This window comes from Takifugu rubripes, chromosome 15 (assembly GCF_901000725.2).
Source record: "Takifugu rubripes chromosome 15, fTakRub1.2, whole genome shotgun sequence".
Lineage (NCBI taxonomy): Eukaryota > Metazoa > Chordata > Actinopteri > Tetraodontiformes > Tetraodontidae > Takifugu > Takifugu rubripes.
The window spans coordinates 12,255,724-12,278,114 of record NC_042299.1 but is presented as its reverse complement, the minus strand read 5'-3'; the positions used below and the strand labels follow the sequence as shown (position 1 = coordinate 12,278,114).

The following is a 22,391-nucleotide window of genomic DNA, read 5'->3' as shown; positions in this document are numbered from 1 at the left end:
GTGTGATTGCGGTTTCTGCAGCTGGCTGACGCGCAGGCCGATAATGAAGATATGCAGCGCTCTGTGCAGCAGCTGAAGAAGAAGTGCAAGAAACTGACTGCAGAGCTGCAGGACACCAAGCTGCACCTCGAGGGGCTGCACAGCAGAAACCACGACCTGGAGAAGAAACAGAGGAAGTGAGTTCACCTGCCTGTTTTCGCTCAAACTTTCAAGCAAACGCGTTCTTCCACACACACAGCAGAACACTGCGGTTTCCTCCCATTCGAACGCAGATGGAAATGTTCTGTAATCTGTGGAATTGCATTAGCTCAGAAAATGACTCAGACTTTAAGCACTTGAGAAGCTATCACCGTGTCAGAATGTGATCTCTCCCTCGCGGCTAATTGAGGATGCTCTGTGGGTGAAATTATTTTCAGCTATGCTTCAGCGAGAGAAACAGGGAATTACATCAAGCTGACAGCATAAAACACTTAGCCGTTAAGTTCACTAACCCCAAGTGTTTCTGCAATAGAACTTGAGAAAAACAAAAAACAAAAACGCTGTGCGCATTATTAAGCTCGATTGTTTAGTGTTTGCCACTGGAAAAGGCCAACAGTGGCGACTCAAATAGAGACACTTCAGCATCGAGGGTTGTCATTTTCCCGGCAGCCACGACAGTTTGTCTCAATTTGAAATAGTAATTAATGAAAAACGCCCACCAGTATTGGTCTGTATCTATTTACTATGCACATATTGACATTATTTAGCTGCGCACTGAAAACTGAGGCTTCATTTCACCACACAAATATCAGGTTGAACTGCAGATGTTTATTATTTATTTCAGTGTCTTTTATAAAGATACTCGAAATCCCGATTGCATAGTTTTATGTGCAAACTGTTGTTTGTTGAAACCTACGTGTGTGTGTGTGTGTGTGTGTGGAAGGTTTGACCTAGAGCAGAACCAGGCTCAGGCAGAGGTACAGAGAGAAAGGACCCAGAGGGAGCGGTTGGCTCGAGAGAAAGACCTATTGACCAGTGAGATGCTGAACCTCCGTCAGCAGCTGCAGGTCAGCTGCTCTCCTCGCTTCTTTCATGTGTTTTGGCTTTTTAGCCTTCCAGATGTCCACGTCACTCTGCCTCTTCTGCCTCTAGGACAAGGACATTGAATTATGCTCTGTGAACATGAAAGTACAGCAGCTGGAGGCGGAGCTGCACGATCTGTCTTCCCAGGAGTCCAAGGACGAGGCCTCGCTGGCCAAGGTCAAAAAGCAACTTCGTGACCTTGAGGCCAAGGTGAAAGACCAGGAGGAGGAGCTGGATGAACAGGCGGGAAGCATCCAGATGCTGGAGCAGGTGCATTTTGGCATTCATTTAGATCTATTCTTACAGTTGAGTTCACCGAGGATAACATTTAAATCTGCAAACACATTAAACCACCCTAATCTCTGTCTAATCAAATTGGGACAGAAGTAAACCTTCTAACAAAAGCACAGGTCTTCCTTCCTGGGTGTATTTTAACCGCTGTTCTGCTGTACGTACGCCTTCATCAAAAATCAGGCTAAACTGCGGCTAGAGATGGAGATGGAGAGGCAGCGGCAGGCCCACTCAAAAGAGATTGAGAGTAAGGATGAAGAGGTGGATGAGATAAGGCGGTCCTGCGGTAAAAAGGTGGGCACTCTTCAATCTTGGGTTCACTGTTCTCCCACAAGTTTCTCTGACTTCACAGCTTTGTTCATGTAGATCACGATCAGTCCTTGAAAGGCTTCATTCTATTGTATTTGTTCTTAAGTGTATTGTATTCAGTGAAAGATTTTTCTGAATTCCTCATGCGCGGGGGAAATGCTAACGCTGTTTCGCAGCAGGGCCAGACGGGAGGTTTTGTGAGGTGGTTTGTCTGGCTTAGCGTATCGCGTTCGCTGACCTTCTGCACACGTCCTGCAGCTGAAACAGATGGAGGTGCAGCTGGAGGAGGAGTACGAAGACAAGCAGAAAGTGCTGCGCGAGAGAAGAGAGCTGGAGTGCAAAATGCTGAACATCCAGGACAAGGTTCTTCCTTTGCTCTGTTTTCCTTCCGTTTAATCCCTGGGCACAAGCCTGCATCCACACGTGCATGCTGTTGAAGTGCGTGCCACTTACTGCTGATTGGCTGCTGCTTTTCAGTGCTCACATGTGTCACAGGTCCTGAAAGAGGTCTAATGAGGCCGGTGTGTCATTCAGGTTAGCCAGAGGGATGTGGAGACTGAGAAGAGGCTGAAGAAAGATCTGAAGAGGACCAAAGTCCTTCTGGCGGACGCACAGATTATGCTGGACCACCTGAAGAGCAGCGCCCCGAGCAAGAGGGAGATTGCCCAACTCAAAAATCAAGTGCGCCATTCTCTTAAACGCCTTCTTGTGCTTGTGAAGCTCATAGTTTGGCTTTGTGAAATATACACAGTGCCAGCTTAAAATATCTCATAACTTTTCTCTTAGCTGGAGGAGTCCGAGTTCACGCACGCCGCGGCAGTGAAGGCTCGAAAAAGCATGGAGATGGAAATCGAGGACTTGCACATCCAAATGGAGGATGTGGTCAAATCAAAGCTTTCGGTAGGTTTTAGACATCCTAGACGCTGAAAGTCTGCCGTAACATGAGTTCCACAGTTTTCCACAGCCTTTGTGCCGATGCCTTTCCATATTCATAAAACAACAGCTTGGACTGAGTGCTGACACATGCTTTTATCTAAAGTGAGGTTGTTTTCGTACAGTTTCAACAAAAACAGCGGAAAAAAATGTTTAATTAATGCCGCTGTTATGCCATATTTAGAGTGTGGCAGGACTTTAAAATGAATATTCACACATCATCAAACTGTGAATGGATATTACAATAATAAATGCCCTTTGGCATATAGCCAATTCTGGCATTTCCACCTAATGGATAAGAACACTTATTTTTTCCCCCTGTATCTGCTCATTAATGACTCTGTCTCGTGAGAGTGCGATCTGCATTTCAGACTAGTAGACTGAGGATGTTTCCGTCTCTGGGGACGGCTCACGCTGCTGTCTGCCTTTGCTTTGCTTTTTAATTGCTGCAGTTATGGAAGGGGAGTGTTTTAGTAAATGTCTCAAATTAGAGAATATATATATATATATACCAGGGCCTCAATCTCCCTCCTGAAACTGCAGGATCCACTCTAAACAGGACGTTGCCGGTATGCTCCACTGGCTGCATGTTTTGACTAAATGAGCCCATTGATTATCTCCAATTGGTGTCCTTCTCCAGCCAGAGCTTTTGTCCAGATTGTGCCTTATTACCTGTCGATGAGATTCCAAGTCTGTCAGCCAGCTAATGACCATTTATCATATTCAAAAGCTCATGAATAAATGCTGTTTTTTTTGTGGAAGTGGGTGAATGTCCTTCCTGTCTCCCCGCTATAGCTGGAGGACCAGGTCAGCCGTCTGCAACGAGAGAAAAACGACCTGCAGTCTCGTATGGAGGAGGATCAGGAGGACATGAATGAGTTGATGAAGAAACATAAAGCTGCTGTTGCCCAGGTAACTCAGCCCACCTAAAACCTCAGTGAGCAGTTTCAAAGCCTCAGAAGCCTGGAAATTCTCCTGTATGAATCCCTCTCTGAATTCAAGCTCAGACCCGCACTTCCGTGCACTCAGTAACGGTGGAAAATTAGTGAAAAATCACTGTAATGACACGATCTGCTGATTATGTTACAGAATTTGCACTAAAATTTGAGGTATTTAAGTATCGGGTTGCAATTTACTTTGGTTTATGTGCAATTCATTCTTGACTTGTGCATGTGTGTGAATTAGTCTGCCAGAGACTTGAGCCAGATCAGTGACCTGCAAGCCCAGCTGGAGGAGGTTGCCAAAGAGAAGCAGGAAATCCAAGAAAAGGTATTCAAAAGCACTTTAGCCTCCTCCTGCCCCGGCGCTGCTCTCTGATTAGACCGCAGCTTTTCACATAGCTCCATTCACTCCTTCCCTTTTTGTTGCAGAAAAATGGCTTCATTTTTGCAATGCAATTTGCCCCTGAATGGCAGGAATCAGCAAAGATTCAGAGTCATGTGAAGGAATAGTTTTTTTAACCTCCCCATGCTCATACTGAAAGCAAGGTCATAAAGTTGACTGCTTTGTTCCGTTCTTTGTTATTAATCTTAGATGATTCTTTTAGTCTGTCAGCAGTCTTTCAGCAACAGCTCTTGGCGCAGCGAGACACACATTGATTTATCTCCGCCCTGCATTTTCTTGTCATTCAAATGCCATTGCACCGTTTCATGAGAGGTTTATTAAATTTGATAAATAAAACAGTTGCAGCAGCACTAGATGGACTCATCAGGCTCCACCTGAAATACTGCCATTGCTGAGCTAACAAGGTGACGTTCTAGCGGCCAAATCGTGCGCTCCTGACATCGTTATCCCTCCTGAATATTAAACATTGTGCACTCTCACATCGAAAAGATCATCACAGAGCTGTATTTGAAGGATTGAACTCACTGAGGGTGTCAGTCGTGATGAGGTATCCTTCACAGTCTTTGGTGGTGTTGCACAGCTCTGGGTGTCAGTGTTGATGCTCCATTGTATTGAGTTTATGGCAGGAACCAGGCATAGTCCTGCTTCAGGAGGAACCCGGAGATCACAAGCTGTCCGGCTGTTTCACATTTACAAATTGTTCAAAGTGCCCTCAACTCTCTGCATGGGATTAACTAATAAAAGGACTCTACAAGGTCAGAGTCATTTAAATGGCTGAAGAGGGACATTGTGAGTCCTGGCGTACTGTAGCGCTGGCGTCTCCAACTCTGCTATATTTCTGGAGGTATTATATCAGCCTCTTATTCTCTAATATTCAGCAATATTCACACACTGTTGACATCACATATGGCTCAGAAAAAAGGTGTTGATGTGAAATAGACTAAAAAAAAACCTGTTTAAATGAATGTGTTTCACTAAAGAACAGATTTGTGGCTTTCCCACCCTCAAGCAACAGATGGCTTGATATTAAATTAAATCTTTAGTATGCTCTATGAACAATCCCACCTTGGAATATTTTGGCTGCACTGGAGAACCAGCAGGCTATAAGACCTTGTTTAAACCAGCTGGAGAAGGCTGCGATAGCCATCAAGAGCATCTGAACTGGAATTATCATGTCCCCAGCAGGAGGCACGTCTGGCTATCAAAGCAAACTCCAAATCTTCTTGCCTCAGATGGAGGGCCTTTCATTAGATTGCATGCTGTCCATTGGAACGGCTTTGTTTCGACTTGTCTTTCTTCCTTTCATCAGTCATGAGGAAGCGATTTAGATGGCAGGAATATGTTTTGCATGAAGCCTGTGAAATGACTATGGCGCTCTGCCTGAACCACAAGCAGTTCTTTGACTGTGTTTGATAGAGCGAGAGCTCCTTGTCCACAATGGCAGCATAATTTCCGTGAACCCCACTGGATCAGGTTTGCACAGGCGTAATGACAAAGAGAAGAGTAATTTAGTTTTAATGCACAGATGTCCGTGCTTCCAAGTTTCTGAGTGGTCACCTAGGAGCAAATGAAAAAGCAGAGATGAAGGAGGAGGTGAGCTGCTCCTCTGGGAGGGATTTTTCTCTGCTTGTGTCCCTGAACTGTATATGTGTGCCCCTCCTCCAGCTCCACTCGCTGCAGAGCCAGCTTGAGTTCCAGGAACAGTCCATGGTCGAAAAGTCTCTTGTGTGTCGACAAGAGGCCAAAATCCGTGAGGTGGAGACCAAATTAGAGTATGAGAGGACGCAGATCAAACGATTAGAGGTGAGATCATTCCTGTGTGTCTTAGATCAAAGAAATGCTTTAAACTATGGCTGGATGCAGCTGGCATATAGAGGGCCATGAGTTTAGTTTATTTAAAACCCCAAATCTCAAGCATTGTTTACCTTGGAGAGCTGTACAAGCCCTTGCACCCTCGGAACAGGTCAGGAAAAACTTAAACAAAAACAACCCTTTGTGGGTTTATTAATGGATTCAGGTTTGTTCATGTAGTGACGCATTTTATTGTGCTAAAAATAAATCAATAGAATTGACGTTTGCAGGTTTAAAATAAGATAAACAAGTTGGAAAAAAAACAGCTTTCTTTTTGTAGAGCATTAAAAATGAAAAATAAACTGAAATGCCAGGATTTTCTTTTAAAGCAATAGCACAAATTTATGTAATATTTTGAATTCTTCTATGAAAACAGGAGCTGTGCACAGTACTTTTTCTAATGCTGTTGATTGTTTGAGTCACTCCCAGTAGATTAGTGATCTGTATCTTCACCAGGCTTTTAAAGGCCACTGATAACACTGCTGGTGTTTACCCATGCTTTTTTTTCCTTGTGGATTTTATTTTCATATATATTGAAAACAGATAGTAAAATTGTGGTGGGCTCCATATCTGACCTTGTGACCACATCCTCAGGGCCTGGTGGGTCGCCTTAAAGAGAACCTCGAAAAGATGACAGAGGAGAAAAATGAACACATAGCTGCAGAAAATAGGGAGAAGGAGCAGAACAAGCGAATGCAGAGGCAGATAAGGGACCTGAAAGAGGAAATGGGAGAACTCTCAAAGAAGGAGGCCGAAGCCAGCCGCAAGAGGCATGAACTGGTAAGGCTGTAGGGGTGGCAAGACACGGTGTTCGGGCCGGAGGAAGTAACACTGCTGCCATCATTTACCAGGGAATGGACATTGAGAGCTTAGAGGCAGCCAATCAGAGCCTACAGGTTGATCTGAAGCTGGCCTTCAAGAGGATAGGTGACCTGCAGGCTGCCATCGAGGACGAGATGGAGAGCGACGACAATGACGACGTAATCAACAGGTACAGTGTGGCTTTATTCTTCTCCAAATAAAGCAGCTTAAGCTTCATTGTCGTTTGTGCAATCTGGCGAGATTGTATTGATAAAGACTGTCTTAAAGTAAGGTCACCACATTCATTTACAACCCTTAATTTGCTCTTGTATTTGTGTCTCACCCTGTTCTTCTGTGTTCTTCTGTTTCCTTCCTTCTGCACACTTCTGGCAGCTTGCAAGACATGGTGACAAAATATCAGAAACGAAAGAACAAAACGTGAGAACGGAAAATGCATCTTTTGTGTTCATCATTGTGCGTCTGCTTTTCTCCTTTTCTCCCGCCCCCGCTGATTTCACCGGCAGGAGAGAATAATGCAGTGTTCCGCATTCTTTCAGCTTCTGTTGTTCACAGAAGCACAATAGAAGCAATTTTCAGCATAGGGGGAATTGATGAACTGTATGTTCTGCGTACATCTCTGCCAAACTGGCTGAAATGATGACCCAGTGTTTATTTAGCTTGTTGTATTTTGAAAAGGGAGATTTCAGGATTTGTTAATCTCCTCTAACAGTAAGAGGTTATTTAGAATATGGGGGCACGTGGGACATTTGATGGTGAGCATTATCCATAATGCCATGAGAATAGAAAGTAAGTTACGCCAATATTCAGTTTTCAACCGCTTTCCTTTTGGGAAATTTGACTGGTTAACAACCTGCGGTGATACTGCATCTTTGTCTCCACGAGCATCAGACACAACTCATCTAAATGTGCTGCACCATTAGACACCTGCATCACACATTTGTTTGCACGTATTGAACTTTTTTAACCTTTTATTCTTTGTCTCTACTATTTTTCTCACCACTGCTGAGGGAAAATTGGCTTTTCTTTTTATCAATAGTATTGTTATTGTCGTTTGAAAAAGTATTGGAAATAATAAATATACATTATTTACTCAAATAATGTATATAATAGAATAACACTGAAATGGGTACTGTGATTTGTCTTAAACTCTGATGTCAAAATATTCGCAAAAAACTTGCAAACTAATGAAAAGGAATGCTGTGAAGAGCAATAATACCATATAGTCAGTGTTTCAAACATGTTTGTTTAATTTTGCATCAAGAGCCACTGTAAATGCAGAGAATAAACCACAAAATTGCTATTTGCACAAGAGAATGGAAGGTCTACCCACCATTAATTAGTTCTTACTTCTTCTGCTACTACTACTACTACTACTACTACTACTACTACTACTACTACTACTACTACTACTACTGCTACTACTACTACTACTACTAGCACTACTAATTTCTTCTTGCAATTTCTGCAAAGCATTTGGGAGATATTTACTTTCTTTGACAGCTTTATTACACCTATTTAATTCTTTGTGATTAGGTTTCAGTCAGTAGTTTGATGGTGACGGAGCAGCACCGTTGCTGTCACCCAAATCATGCAGCTGCGCCGACTAATTCGACCTAATGGTTTTGGGACGTGAACCATAAAAGCAAGCGCTCATTTCTTTGTTTGTGAAGCATCTTTGCCAGTGTAAAAGCTTTCTTTTGACTGGCACGGATACAGATCCCAGTTTGTAGAAGATATCCATAATTTTTCTGTGTTTTCTTTCTGAACTGGATCCGCCGTCACGCTCATATCACGTGGCTTTTTTGCTGCTTATTTGTCATCTGCTTGCTCTTGTGTGCCAGTGCTCTGCTAAAAAACAAACAAACCCACAACTGAAGGAACAGAGCAATGAATTCCCCTGTTTGTGTAATTGAATTTGGCCTCCTTCACCATCAGTGCATTAGCACACTGATGAACAATAATGGCTGTTGTAATTTTTCTCCAAATTATAAAGTGGATTATCCGGCTGATTTAAATTATTTTTCATTGCACATGCACAGTACAAGACATGCCACAATAGATAGGACATGGTTAAATTACTCATTTTCAAGCTTGAATTTCCCGCAGATTGCAGCAGCCTTTTGGTACAGTGGCTGAATATAATATAAGATGATAAAGACGGTTCATATCTACAAGCGGTAATTCACCAGTCATTGCAATAATAAATGGGTAGGTCTTTTTTTTCTATGAGTTAATTCAAACATACTACAGAAATATGGTGTTTTTATCTAAATGTTAACTGATAGAACCAAGCCATACAAGCTTTGATGCAGAGTTTAAATATATGTGACAAAGATTTACAACCAGTGTGGGCCAATTGTCAGAAGCTATTAACGTTCACTTTTAAATTCTGGAGGCTTGTTTATTTCTAGAAGCCTCGGGACTGGTTAGCTCGTAGCAGGAGGCCAAGGACAAATCGCTTCTGACACCATTTGCACGACTCTCAATTGCAATCCACCTTCTATTTCACACGTGTGTGTTGGGAGGGGGCAGAGATGAGTTTCCTGTAGGCTGGTTTCGGTTATATGTTGTGTAATATCACGTTACGGAGTCAAAGTACCACAGCGATGACAAATGTGCTGCCTGTGTTGTCAACTTTGTAGTATTAATGAAGCTATTATCGTCCGTTGGTGGGCTTTTATCAATTGCATTTAGCATGCAGTGGGGAGATCAGAGTACTGCTAGGTGGGAAAGGGAAAGGACCGGATCGGACTAAAGTAGCATTTAGATGTGCAAACTCATATAAACAGGCCGTATGCTAGCTATGATATTCTCATTACTGCTCAGGAAGCCTAATTGTGAGGTCAGTATTCTTTCTCACTCACTGTAACAATAGATACACACCACCACACAATGTTTGTCATGTTATTCAGAGAGAAATCCTCTCTGAAGAAACACAATTGAATGTGTGATGCCAAGCATGCTGGGGACAAAAATACAAACAGTATGCTATTCTCTCGTAGCCTCGTGGCTCAGTGACGGAGGTTGGCATCTCACGCCTCTCTGGATATTGTGCGTGCTCCTCAGAAGCATTATTCTTCTGCAAAAAAAAAACCCCGCTCTGTTCCAAGGCTTGAATAGATAAGCTCGTCCCAGAATCAATATCTGTTACCTGCATCGCTGTTCTCATTTGTAATCACACTCAGCTGTCTGCTGACTCCATTCTGAAAAGAAATACACACCTTAGTGACAAACAAGGATTCATTTTTCAGACTGATGGGTGTGTAATGCTATAAATAAAAAGTTTAGATGAAACGCGGAGCCTGCAATAAATCAAGGGGAATTTAAATTGGAGCTTTTTCACAGCAACACCGTCAATATTGCTGAGCTCTGTTGTGCTTCCTTTTCTGGAAGCATAACAAAACTGTGTATAAGGAAGAAGTCATTTTCTCTGAAAAGTCTCAGCAACACGGATTAAACATAGTTTGTGCATATTTTCTGTCCTTAATGAAGCTGTCTGAGTTAAAGTTAGTGCTGACACACCATGTAGTATTTCCTTAAGTGGAGCCTTTCTTTTTCGCTCTTTTAATATGACAGAGGGACTGATTTTTAAAGTTAGGCTGGTTTATATGTTCCACTACAATTTTCTTGTCAAATTAACCTCCGTGGTCTGGAGGGATGCCGCCTGGATTTGAAAAGGATGAGGAGTTACCTTATTCAGGCGGGACCTGCAGAGCTTGTCAGATCCACAGGTCTCTGTTTATCGCCGTGTCAGATGAGGGGACACGAGCTCTCATTGCTCCACTTGAATAGTAATTACTGAGGGGAAAAACTGCCTTGCACCAGCCTCATGTTCATACTGCCTGTTTCTGCTACTTCTACATTCATTGTAACAACTTACTTGAAGCTTGGTGGTGTTGTTGCAGCATGTATGCACTGCTTTGCATCATAGTGGCCCCATATTGATTAAACTAGAGGAATTCTCCCTGAAACTAACTTTTGTGATGCAATAACTAACAATTATACATGTTTATGAGAATATAGTCATCACATTTTGCAGTAGAGAGTGATTAAATCCCCACTGAGCTTGAGGCAGCGGGTCCCAAATGACTGTTTTCACTCCATTGTGCTGAAGGCTCCCTGAACTGGTTTCTTGTTTTTACAGCGGAGATGAGACAGAAACTGATTCAGAGGTAGAGGACCGAGTCGATGGAGTAAAGTCATGGCTCTCGAAGAACAAAACCACCGCAAAGACCCCATCAGATGAGGGAAGTCTGAAGAGCACCAGGTTAGTCCTCATACCCTCAGTGCAACGTGACAGGTAACGGTGTTTGGCGTGTCCCTGCGGTAAGGCAGCGATAAGGCTGCACGATCTCTCAGCCTTGAAAAGACCCGGGATTTCTAGGGGCATGTAGCAAGCGAGAGATGGGTATTTCATGTGATTAGGTGTCAACTCTCTCCCCCACTAATCTGTCTAATAACAGCGGGCGGAAAGAGGAAGCGGCGGCTGTCACATTTATTGAAGTGGCCCATGGCCAGTTGGCACGGCTGCTAAATGACGCCTCGCCATACTTAGATAGATCTTCTCACTGGTTGATTGCCTCCATTTCTATAGTGTGTACTGTACATAACCGGAACTGCCAGAGGCATTACTCTGAATGTGCTCACTGACTCCTGAGTGGTCGCAAGGACAAAACAGAAATGACAGTCTAATGTCGCAGCCACCCGTCATGACGCAAGGACACTTTTACCTCAAGGCTTACTGAACTCCAATCTGTTATTTTTGAGTCTCTGATCTTATTTTCTCTATGTGTTTTGTTGGTGGACTACTGGTGTCACGATGTAAATGCTCAGATGCTCTGCTAATGCAGACACCAAGGAGGTGAAAGAGGGTAAGGAGAAATTGGCTGATGGAAGTAAAGATGTAAAAGAGGTAGAGCAGAGCAGATCAGCGTCTGTCATGAGCTCCCTAAGCTACAGGAGGCGTTCCAACTTAAAAGACTCCATAGGGGGGAGAGGTGATGAGAGCTCCCTGTTTAGCACTCTCAAGGAACAGCCTGACATGCCAGACCACGCCTCCATCCGTAAAACTTTATCCAAGTCTGGAGACTTTCAGCAGGATTGGAAGAGAAGCCAGGAACAGGAAGAGCTTGATGACAAAGGCTCTGTCATCTCACTGGCTTATTCTGAAGCCACCAGCAGAGCCAGGAAAGGTTTGGAGTCCCGCTGGACTTCCCGCAGCAGCCCTGAATTCGATAAGGACTCCATGGTGTCCTCTATGGCCCCGAGCAGGATGTCCACCAGGCGGAGCGTGTTGGACGTGGATGACGACAGCAAGTCCACCATCAGCAGCGTGAGCCGCCTCAGCCCCAGAGCGCTGCATCGTAGCGCCTCCTGGAAAGACGACAGGCGCAGCAGCTCACGCCTGTCCGTCGCCCGCAGCTGTGGCCTCAGTGAATTCGGCCTGCGTGCAGATGATGAAGACGATGATAAAAGCGTGGCTTTTAGTGAAGCCGGAACCTCGGCGTACAGTCCCCGCTCGCTCAGCCGCAGCTTCTCTAACCCGGCTCAGCAGCGTTCCTCGGACAGCGCTCTTCCAGATTTAGCTGATATCAAGACAGTCACCCACCGCAACTATCTGGACCCTGACTTAGAGGCTGCAATCAACGAAGTGCTGAGCTTCAAGCCTATTAAATTCAAACGCAGCAACCTTGAAGAGGCAGACAGTGAGGAAGAGGGTACGAGTAAGGGACTAGCAAAGGGAGACAATAGAAATAGGGGTGAAGACGAGGGGCTTGGCTCCAGCGCATCCCGACTGCTGCGATCCGCTTCAGGCTCTGCTCTGGACTACGGCGGCCGGCCGTCCAGCAGTCGCAGCAGCAGCAGCTCCCGCAATCGCAAGGACAAAAAAGTGCCCGTCTCAGACGACTCTTCTTCAGACGATCGTCACAGCAGGAGGCGCACGAGAGGGAAAAAGGGCAAAAAGTCCAAGAAGAAACCAAAGAAGAAGTTAAGCGATTCTGAATCTGATTCCTCTTCCTCGTCACAGTCGTCTGAATCGACTTCCTCTGGCTCCACCATATCGTACCGCAGCTCTAACAGCATTAAAAGTGCCCCAAAACGAACATCTGATGATGATGATAATGGCAAAGATTTCACGGGTCACGGCCCACCCAGCAAGAAAGGCTCCAAGAAGAAGCAGAAGAAGATGGATAACTTAGTGATGAAGTACCTCTACAGACCCGACAGTGACTGATATCAGCTCTAGAAGGTGATGCATGGCGTGTTGATGACACAGGAGCCTGACAGCTCTTTCACTCATAGTAACGCATGGAGCTTGCAGTGTTGCACTCTTTAATATAGGGCTGGCCTTGTGATTAAAGTCTGTGATGAAACTAACTTTTGTTATGAGTAATTCCTAAAGATACTCAGGCGAGTGCACCTCACTTATGTTTGAAGCGAGTCTCTCCTCCGTAGACTGGATGATGGAGCACCCTTTCTTCTAAAATAAACAAGGACCCTGGTTCCATGTGCAGCGTGTGCAGGTTTGAGCATGAAGACCAGTTGCTGTGTTGATGTTCATGTTGACCCGGATGCCTGTACAATCCCAAACACGCCAAGTAACACATAACACAAAAAAGTATCTCTGCCTGTTCTTCAAAAACACACAAACAGATAAGCTTAAATAATATAGGCCTCTTACCAGTGGCCATGTCTGCCAAATTTTATTGTAGTATTTTTATCTGTGTTTCTTGCACAGGCTTTACACTTCAAATAGCACATTACTTCTTCTTTACTGTCCTCTGCAGCAGCACTTATAATCCCCTGTCCAAAACACTAATATCTTGTTTCTTTAAGGCTCTTTCTTTAAACCCAGCCTGCTCTGATTGGTCTAGAACGCAGGAGAAATGGAAATGTCACGGGCTAAAAAGCAAGCTTCCCCTTCTAAGAGAGTTTTCTGATCATTATTGTGTTATGATTGTTTTGGGGGACTAGGAGTGTGTGGCTCGCCAAACACTTAATTTATGCAGCAAATCCCTTTGGTTCACAGTTCTTTTCATTAGACTCCCACCGTGCACTTCAGAGATTTTTAAGAAGGCGTCATGGACATGTGTTACTCATGTGGACACAGTTCTATAGCAGCTCCATGGGAGCAGTATTGTGTTGACGTCTCAGGGACGCGCTAACTCCACTTGTGCTATTTTTTTGCTCTATACAACAATTCCCCACTGAATTAAGTGCTCGATTGTTTTTCCGCATGTTGTCATGACAGCGGCATCCAAGGATGTAAATCGCTGGCATTAATTTATGATTAATGAGGACAGTGGCGGAGAAGCAATTGAGGATATTTCTGTTTCAGCCACGGTTAGTGGCCTCTTTGGTGCTGATATGCTCCCTCGCATGGTTCCCACACCTGATTTAAACATTCAAAAATGGGTCGAACTGTTTGCTGCACTGAGCGTTTAAGTTGCTTTTCTTAATGTGTGTAGATTGTTAAAAAAAGGGCTTTAAATTCCTGTCACCCAGCCAACTAACGATGTGTGTGTGTGACCTCTGTAGCCCTCCTGCGTATCGCGGACATCTGGGCCGTGGCAGATCTGATGAAGAGGACGAGGTGGACAAAGGATCCAGCAGCCAGACACTGAGGCAGAGCGATGGTGATGGCACACAGGCAGATACTGCGCCTTAACCCTGGCTGCCTTCCACTGTCATCACACATAAAGAAGGTTTATGAAGCCAGCTGCTTCCTCCAGAAATACTGGAGGACAAACACACTGCTGTCGCATAGTTTAACCAGGTATTCTTGTCACTTTCATGATTTGTATTTCCTTTTTTTAATTCAAATTAGCCCTGTGAGCCATCACAAGAACGTCTCGCTAATACTTTATTCATAATAGCTGCTTTCCAGGCAAATTTAAACTCTGCACTCACTCTTCTGATAGCTATGCCAAGAGGATTTAGATAAGCCTGCTCTGGCTACACTCCTTCAAGAAGGTCTGACCAACTATTAAGGCTGCTCTTATCTGTTTCCCATTACTGTGGACTAGCTCGGTGGGAGGAATTAACCCAGTTTCAATTTATTATCTTGCTGAAAGGTTGCGCACAACTCTTGTATCATGCTGAGATATCAATCAGTAGGACAAAGCGATGATAGGCTGTAATTGCTAACATCAAAATAAACTGAGTTTGAAAAATAAGATTGCATTGAAGTTTGAAGTTGTTAAAGATTTAAAAGAAAAATGTGATTTTAATGTGTAAATATGGTTTAGATAAAGGTGTCATGTTTAGGACTTGTGAAGTTGATGTTTAAGGTGAAGCTTTATTCTGTGTCTGGTGCAGTTTATGCTGGGATTCTAGTTTGACTGGTGAGACTCATGATTCAGTTGAGTTAGCAAAGGGATTTTTAAAAGGTTTTTTAAGAGAAATGTTTAGAACTTTTGTCACTTTTAACAAAAAGAAAATATGCCTGGAGTTTTCTTTAATATATGAACAATATTTAACAAATTTAAACCTATTTGTAATAGTTCCTGCAGAGCAATATGATGGCGTCCGCCTGTGCTTCAGATGTCTTATTAAACGCGCACGTTGTTGTGAACTGCAGCATATTTTTGGCCAGGTTGATTTTATCACTAGTAAAAGTGACCTTTACACAATTGTTACACAAGCTTCCAGGTGATTTCTTTTTCTTTTGCCAGTGAGTAACAATGAGCAACAAACATACTTGAGTGTCCTTCGGTGTCTTTTCAGCCACTTTTGTACTACATGACCCACCTGATATTTCTGGTTTACCTCATTAAACCAAGTCAGAAATACTTTTAAATAAAATTAAGTCTGCGTATAATTCGCAAGTCTTGTGTGATTTGCTGTTTGTCTGGAAATGTTTCTATATTTACAGCATCTGTGCACATGCAAAAACTGCTATTTACATTTTTTTTACTCTCACTGGAGGCTAATCTGCATTTCATGTCTTATTTAGATTTTCCCCCCTTTTGGTGCATAAATATTAATATGGTAAACAGAAAACTGTGCTGCCAAGATTTCAGAATAAACTTAACTATGATATTAAATGCCATTGCCTGTAAGTCCTAATAAATGTATGCTTTGGAAGTTCTTCTACCTGAAGAGTTTTGTACTTTTTATGAAATTATTTCAGCCGTTTTTTTTTCTGTTTTTGGAAAAAAGCCTCTGAAAACAGCAGGAGAACGGCGGCCCGATTGAGACTGATTTAGCAAAAGAATTCATTGATGTGTGTGATTAATTTTAGCACATCTACCGGGGGCCTCACTTCAAACCCATCCAGCTTTCCGAGGAAACTACAAAGGAAAACAAATGATTCACCGAAATGATACACTCCCAGACTACGTTTCTCGCACTTCTTTGCAACGCCGGTGTTCATAAGACGACTCCCGCGCAGCTACAGAGTTTTGAACCCCGGAGCTTCAGGCGAAGAAGATCAGAAGCTGGCAGTAAGCGCAGTCTTCCTCACCACATCAATCTCTATTCTACATAGATGAAGCTTACCTGGACTCAAAGGATTGATGGTTTTGCATTACCACCTTGGTTGACATTCACGCCTGGTGTGTTTTGCTTCAAAGAATCTCCTATTTATCCAACCGGTCGGTAATCCTCGTTCCTATCCACAACCTGTTCTGATGCTTCACTCTCTCAGGGAGCTTTTGCTGTAATTTTCACTTCACTTGTGTGCACACTCCGGGTGGCTGCGTGTTTCTGCTTAAAGGCTTTCCGCTGAGTGACAGATTAAATTCAGCTCCCGATTTTACTTATTTTGGTTCTAACTCAGTTTCACAAGCCACTGAAGCAGGAAGTCATTAGCTCAACAAAACCAACCAAAGCTGTGTTTATGGTGCCAGCCCCACTGTTATTCCAGAAATAATGGCTTGGACACAGACGTTGGCGTGCTGGAAGTCGAATGCTACACCTCCGTGTTCGGAGCCTCTCGTGGCTAATGTGACATGCTGCTCACTGGCAGCTGTGTTTCCCCGTTATCTCTCCTTTCTTTGTGTCTCGGGAAATCGTTTCTTGATGTATTCATGGAGATGCGTTTGCCTTCCGTCCGGGCGATGATGATGACGCACCTGTACGAATTACAAAGCAGCTCAGGAAGACCCAAAACGATTCAGGGCCGCAGTTTTTTAGAAAACAGATGATTTTGCTGAGCGAGCGGGCATTGTGACCTTGGTTTGCATCCGTCCTGCCAGGCACATTACTAACACGGAGATGTAGTCAGGGGGAAGAACATGCTCATCTGGCATCATCCTCAACCATTAGCCCTCCCAGGTTTCTGCTGAGCGCCTACAGCCGACGGAGCAGTGATTGGAGGCATCGGAACACCGCCTGCGGGGACCAGGTGAGGAGCCTGCCCTCATTTGCAATTCTGAGATGCGAAGGCACAGCGGCGTGCGCTGCTTTGTCTCCTCCCTTTGTTTGCACACATCGTTTCCACTCTAACACACACTGCGCAGCGGTCGGCCCTTGTAACGGGGCTCAGAGGCTCAGACTTTGTTTGCATTATCTGTGGGTCTTTGCAGGGCCTCGGAGACTGTCTAAGCACATAAGTCAATCTGAAAATATTTAGAATATAAAGCAAAGGTGAACTCTCGGAAGAAATAGTGCAGCGCTTACGGTGGATAAGTTGTAATATCTCTCACCAATTTTAGTGTTGGATGTGCCTCCCTATCTCCCCTGTACAGTGTGCAGGTGGCCAAACCCCCTGCTGCTAAAGAATAGTCAGGGCCCCTGTCGTTGGTGTGTGGGTGTGTGTACTGGTAAGAGGGGGATGAAGACTTAGGTGGTTCTCTACAACAGTCCACCACATCTCAGGGATTTAAAAGGGCCACAAATGGCCCTTCCTTCAAGCCTCTCTCTCAGCAGGAAAGTGTTATGTGATCATTTGCCCATTTCCAGACGCCCGGAGCACTGATGTGATTTTGTTTCTGTAGTCCTTCACCTCGCATTACTGTTATGTGTTTAGCTCAGTGGGGAAACCTGTTTGGATGATGACAGGAGACAAGAACGTACAAGTCTGCCATAAAGATGCACTCTGGGATTGCTGGATTTTTTATTTTTTTTAAAATGTGTGTGTGTGTTAAATACCTGCAGTTGTGTTTATTTTTCAATTTTAGGGGCACATGGGGTATTTTCTTCTCTCTCTCCACCAAAATAAGCAGAAAATGATTGCTTTTGTTGCTGCTAATGCCAAGATTTTTGGTATCCCATCAGGCAATTTCTCTCAGCAACAACTCTCTGCCTGTTAGAAATCTTTTAAATAAATCAAATGTCTCTTTAACGGTCAAAAACTGGAGCGTTGTCAAGTGTGCATGTATTGCTTTTACCCAAAGCTGCTGCAGTACACCCCCCCCCCCCCCCCCCCCCATGTACTGAAAAGCAAGGAATGCCCTCTTTGCTGTTTAGTATTCAGCTTTGTTCCTGCAGCTCCTTTCATGTAATAAGGACCATTTCTAATCAATAATAAACCCCATAAATTCCATTTCCACCCAGGAGACGTTGTCACTTCCTGAGAGCTCCTCCCCAGCTCTCCATTTTCACTTCATGCTCTCTTTCAAATCAGCTGTGGGATCCTGCTATTGTCCTAAAGATTCCTCAAGTGGCTGTTACTAATTATCGTAGACATTCCCCGAATCAGGAGAATTTGATTCAATTGGACATTTTTCTTGATTAGGTAAATGTATAATTAATAATAAAATAAGAAAGTCTTGAAAGGCTTCAACTCCCTCACTGCACGGGACATCGCCAGCAATGTAGCAGAAAGATAAAAATGTTCCCAACGTGGTACCAGCTCCAGACGGCTTGGTGAGATTTTGCCCCCCCTTCCCCCCCCAGGAGCAATAAACTGATGAATGGCGAAAATTAACTATGCATCTAATAGGAGCATGTCTCATTGAGCAGATGGAAGTCATCCTCGTATCTGTAGTCATTCTATTTAAACCCCAGCACGCCGCTCTGTGCCATCATCCGGTCCAAAATGGGATTTATTTAAACTAACACAGAGACGGGCGGCCATTTGGCTCTGGATTGGTCTGGTGCCATTGAGACTTGGCTCAGAGGCAAGAGGAGTGCTGGATATGGACTAATACATGTTAACTGAGACTGGACTGTACAGTACAAGAAATACAAAAATAAAAATACCGGTAACACTAATTTGGGGGAGAGGGTGAATCAAAATCATCTGATTACATTGTTTCGGTCCTGTTTTTTTTTTTTAACCTTCATCATACAAATAACTGGGAAAGTGAGAATATGAATCAGTCCCAACATGCTCCATCAACCATTTTTTCATCACTGCTACACTGAAAATACGTTATCGTCTATCTCTCCACCCTAAGACATCACTCCTCTTCCATTTCAACTTAACCTCGCTGGGACTGGGGTGAGCTTTTGAGCGTCAGAGCCATTTTGGACGAGCTCAATTATGGAGAGCCAATCAGCCTCCAACAGTGCGGTTATAGAACGGAAATAATCAGGCGGCGAATAGAAATGTCAAAATGCAGATAGCTCCTCAAAACATGCCCCAACATAGACAGTGAGCTGCTGAATGAGACAGACGGGATGCTAATACCATCCTGTCATTTGCTCTTCCCACTTTAGCATGCTCTGCACTCGCCGCTCATGTAGGACTGAGTCTGAGTGACAAGACCCTGACATTTACAATCTTGGCGAGCTTGTAGCATCACCAGTTGCAATGGATGGTCTGAGTCACTCAGTCGATTCAATATGTATTAGGGGCATGCATCCTTAATGTTTTTATATATCGCGTTTGGTTTTTATCCCCAAAGGCTGAGCAGAATAAAATGCTTTTAGAATAACACACAAACACATCAGGGGGATGTTAGATTGGTCCAGTCTAGTTTGATTGAGCTTCGGGGTGCCTTTGGATTGGTGCGAAATGATTGTGTGTTTGTTCCTTCTTCAACATGCCACCCTCTCAGAAATGAAGTTAGCTACTGGGATCAGGTGGGCTTCTGTTTTTACTTCAAAGCTAACAGCTGCAACACTCAAATAACAAACTTTAGTATTGTGGCTCTACAGAAGCTTTCCCATAATGCCCTTAACTGGGGTGGTAGACCTTTTAAAGCCATATTTATGTTACTGATTTAGCTTTACATATGGGCTTCTGGGGTTTGCTGGTGCCAGTGGTAGTTTAAATGTTTAAATCATCTCTAGTGCTGACGAAGGACTTCTGATGCTTCTGTAGCAACAACATGCCTGTGGACGCTTGTGATGATTATCCAAGACCGTCACACCTGCAGATCTTCAGGCCATGTGGACCTGATGTGTTACAAAGTCGGAGACAGCTTTTTCTCAGCATTGCAGGGCGTGTTCTGCTTCCCACTTTCCTCCCTTTATACGTGGTCTTCGTGGATCTGTGCAATCGGTGTGAGTAAACCCACGTCTGATCACACAGCCGGACTATGGTGCTGGAAAAATGTATGTCGAGACAAATGGAAGACTAATAGGCACTGAATAATTCAGCATCAGTGCTTGAGGTGACACTGTTAAGAAAGGTTAGAGAAGCACGGAAGGCCCTCTGTCTTCCCAAGACCTTTTACGAGAGCAAATGAGCTTCATTGCTGAAAGTTCAGATGGACGCTTTTACACATAATATTTCCTCACCTTCATATTTTACAGTGCTCACTGAAGGGCAGGCAGTCACAAGGGCTGCTTTTTTTTTTACTGCTCAAGCTATATACTGCATCCCACGCCTGTGGCATGAATTAATCCGCACCGTCTGTCCACCTGCAATAGACCTCATACTGCACAAGGGCACGTGCATTTATTTCACTTCCAGCAGGGGCCAAATACACTGAGACGTTTAATTTGGGCCTGTCGGTCTGTGCCGACTGATGGTTTTCAGGCAAAACAGTACAGCATTTCAATGAGAGGTGAGCTCTTGCTAGTTATGCCTTAACAGGATGGCTTTCCAACGCCAGGAGAAATTGGACCATAAATCCACTTTCTGCAATCTCAGAGAAATAAATAATTTACAAGCACCACTGATGTCTGTGGCAGCTATTGTGTATCAGTTTTAGTGTGATGCGTTAGTGCTTAATTGTGACTCTTCGAACAGCACCATCTGACACTGGCTGTGAAGCAATATTTCTGCAATAGCAGAGTAAAAAGGAAGCGCTTCTACGATTTCATAGGGAAGTAGAAGACATGTAAAAGTATGAAATAAAAAAAATACAGCTTAAGAGCTTCGCTAGCTTTCAGTCCTTCTGTCGGTCATTATTAAGTTCAGGCAGCTGTGACATGTAAGGTCGAGTAAGTGCAGGAGGCAGAGCGGAGAACAGCGTGTTGGAGGTCAGAGATGTGTCACAAAAATGCAAATATCACAAAAGAAAGTCGGCTACCACTGAGGAAGGACTGTGTGATTGTGTTTGTGCGTGTGAGCTGCTGAATTCATCACAAACGCTAAAGCATCAGCGTCTATCAATAGGTGATTAACATCGGCATTGGTTAACCATTAGTCTGAGCTTAAAGCGCATTTATTTCTGTGTTCATTGCTGTATTCTGGTAGATCCTTTATTTTGTCTCATCTAAAATGCATTTTAGAATGTATTAGTGCACTGTGTATGTAATTTAGGGCATTGTTAGAGCATTAATACTGTAGTTATCAGAAGTATTCCATGCTTTGTCCTCAGAATTAAGATATCTCTACCCCTAATTGTGTATTATTTTGAGTATTAATTGTGGCACTTTTCTCAGTAACTCAAAATCTATTGCGTTCTTCTTAAAATAATGGAATCTATTCCATAATCTCTGGAGAAGTTTGCTTCATTACCACCCACCCACACCTAAATCAAAGAAACACCTCAATCTTCAAGATTCACAATGCAATGGTAGACAAGCCGAGCTCGGCTAATCGCCTTTTTCCTAAAATAATAAAGCGCTCGGGCATTGTTTGGTACATTGGCGAATGTACCCTGGCACTCGGCAGGAATTGCTTGGCTTTCACCCACCGATTCATTTCCATTCTTCCAAAATGAGTCCAGTCGTTCAACCAAACTCTCCTGCCAGATTCATTGTGATGGCACAATAATAAAAGACAATCTGGTGTGTTCAGCCTGTTTAACACCTGACAAAAATACCAGGGTGGTTACATTTGCCAGAAGTCTCCCTCCATGAATCATCTTTAATTATCTGCTGGGGCAGTTTACCTACTGACCCGTGTGACTGGAGTTTAGAGACTGAGAGCGTCTTTGCAGGAGCTCTTGTCACCAGATTCCCCCCAAAGTGCTGCTGGTTGTGACAAAGCTCTAATGGCTGCCTCAAATCAAGCGGTTTAGGAGACAGATGGCCTCTGGCATGATGAATGACCGCGGTGTTTTCCCCACAGGTACATGGCTCATGTTTGGACAAGCCACCTTCACTCCTTGTGCCTCTCGTGGCCTCCCCCGGAGCGCTGATGTGCCGTCTTCGTGCAAATATAATCCATACAGGCGGCGTGGCGGATGCTGAGCGATGGGCCTCATTGTGTGCGTGACAGAAATCAGATTCTCCTCAGCTTGTTCCCAGGAAATTTAGTGCTTGCGCGCATTCCACAATCGAGACAGGGTTTAGCTTGCAGGATATTAGCATTGCGAAGCGCTCGCTGCCGACGACGGTAATAATAATAATAAGCATAATTACAAATCCAATTATACGGGCTTGTAAAACAATAAAGCTCTAACAGACTCCGCTCGTGTCGGTAGTTTAGGCAGCGCTTTTGCATGTGCCAATAACGAGGATACACAGCCTTAATCCATTATGAATCAACTACA

At 43.9% G+C, this 22,391-nt stretch overlaps 1 protein-coding gene across 7 annotated transcripts in view; it reads left to right on the top strand.

The window, feature by feature from the left end:
- Window positions 1–15,698, top strand: part of LOC101062195 (unconventional myosin-XVIIIa-like) — a 44,551-nt gene extending 28,853 nt beyond the window's left edge. For 6 of the 7 annotated variants that reach the window (XM_029848846.1, XM_029848845.1, XM_029848844.1 and 3 more), the window contains 16 exons: window positions 22–176; window positions 923–1,046; window positions 1,132–1,332; window positions 1,537–1,647; window positions 1,921–2,025; window positions 2,197–2,343; window positions 2,449–2,562; window positions 3,391–3,507; window positions 3,781–3,864; window positions 5,605–5,742; window positions 6,385–6,570; window positions 6,642–6,781; window positions 6,985–7,029; window positions 10,757–10,879; window positions 11,446–12,862; window positions 14,152–15,698. In XM_029848846.1, coding sequence (XP_029704706.1) covers window positions 22–176; window positions 923–1,046; window positions 1,132–1,332; window positions 1,537–1,647; window positions 1,921–2,025; window positions 2,197–2,343; window positions 2,449–2,562; window positions 3,391–3,507; window positions 3,781–3,864; window positions 5,605–5,742; window positions 6,385–6,570; window positions 6,642–6,781; window positions 6,985–7,029; window positions 10,757–10,879; window positions 11,446–12,847 — 3,192 coding nt within the window. In that variant the 3' untranslated portion in view covers window positions 12,848–12,862; window positions 14,152–15,698. The remainder of the gene's footprint in view (window positions 1–21; window positions 177–922; window positions 1,047–1,131; window positions 1,333–1,536; window positions 1,648–1,920; window positions 2,026–2,196; window positions 2,344–2,448; window positions 2,563–3,390; window positions 3,508–3,780; window positions 3,865–5,604; window positions 5,743–6,384; window positions 6,571–6,641; window positions 6,782–6,984; window positions 7,030–10,756; window positions 10,880–11,445; window positions 12,863–14,151) is intronic. The other variant, XM_029848850.1, reaches the window with a different exon arrangement.
- The last annotated feature ends 6,693 nt before the right edge of the window (window positions 15,699–22,391 follow it).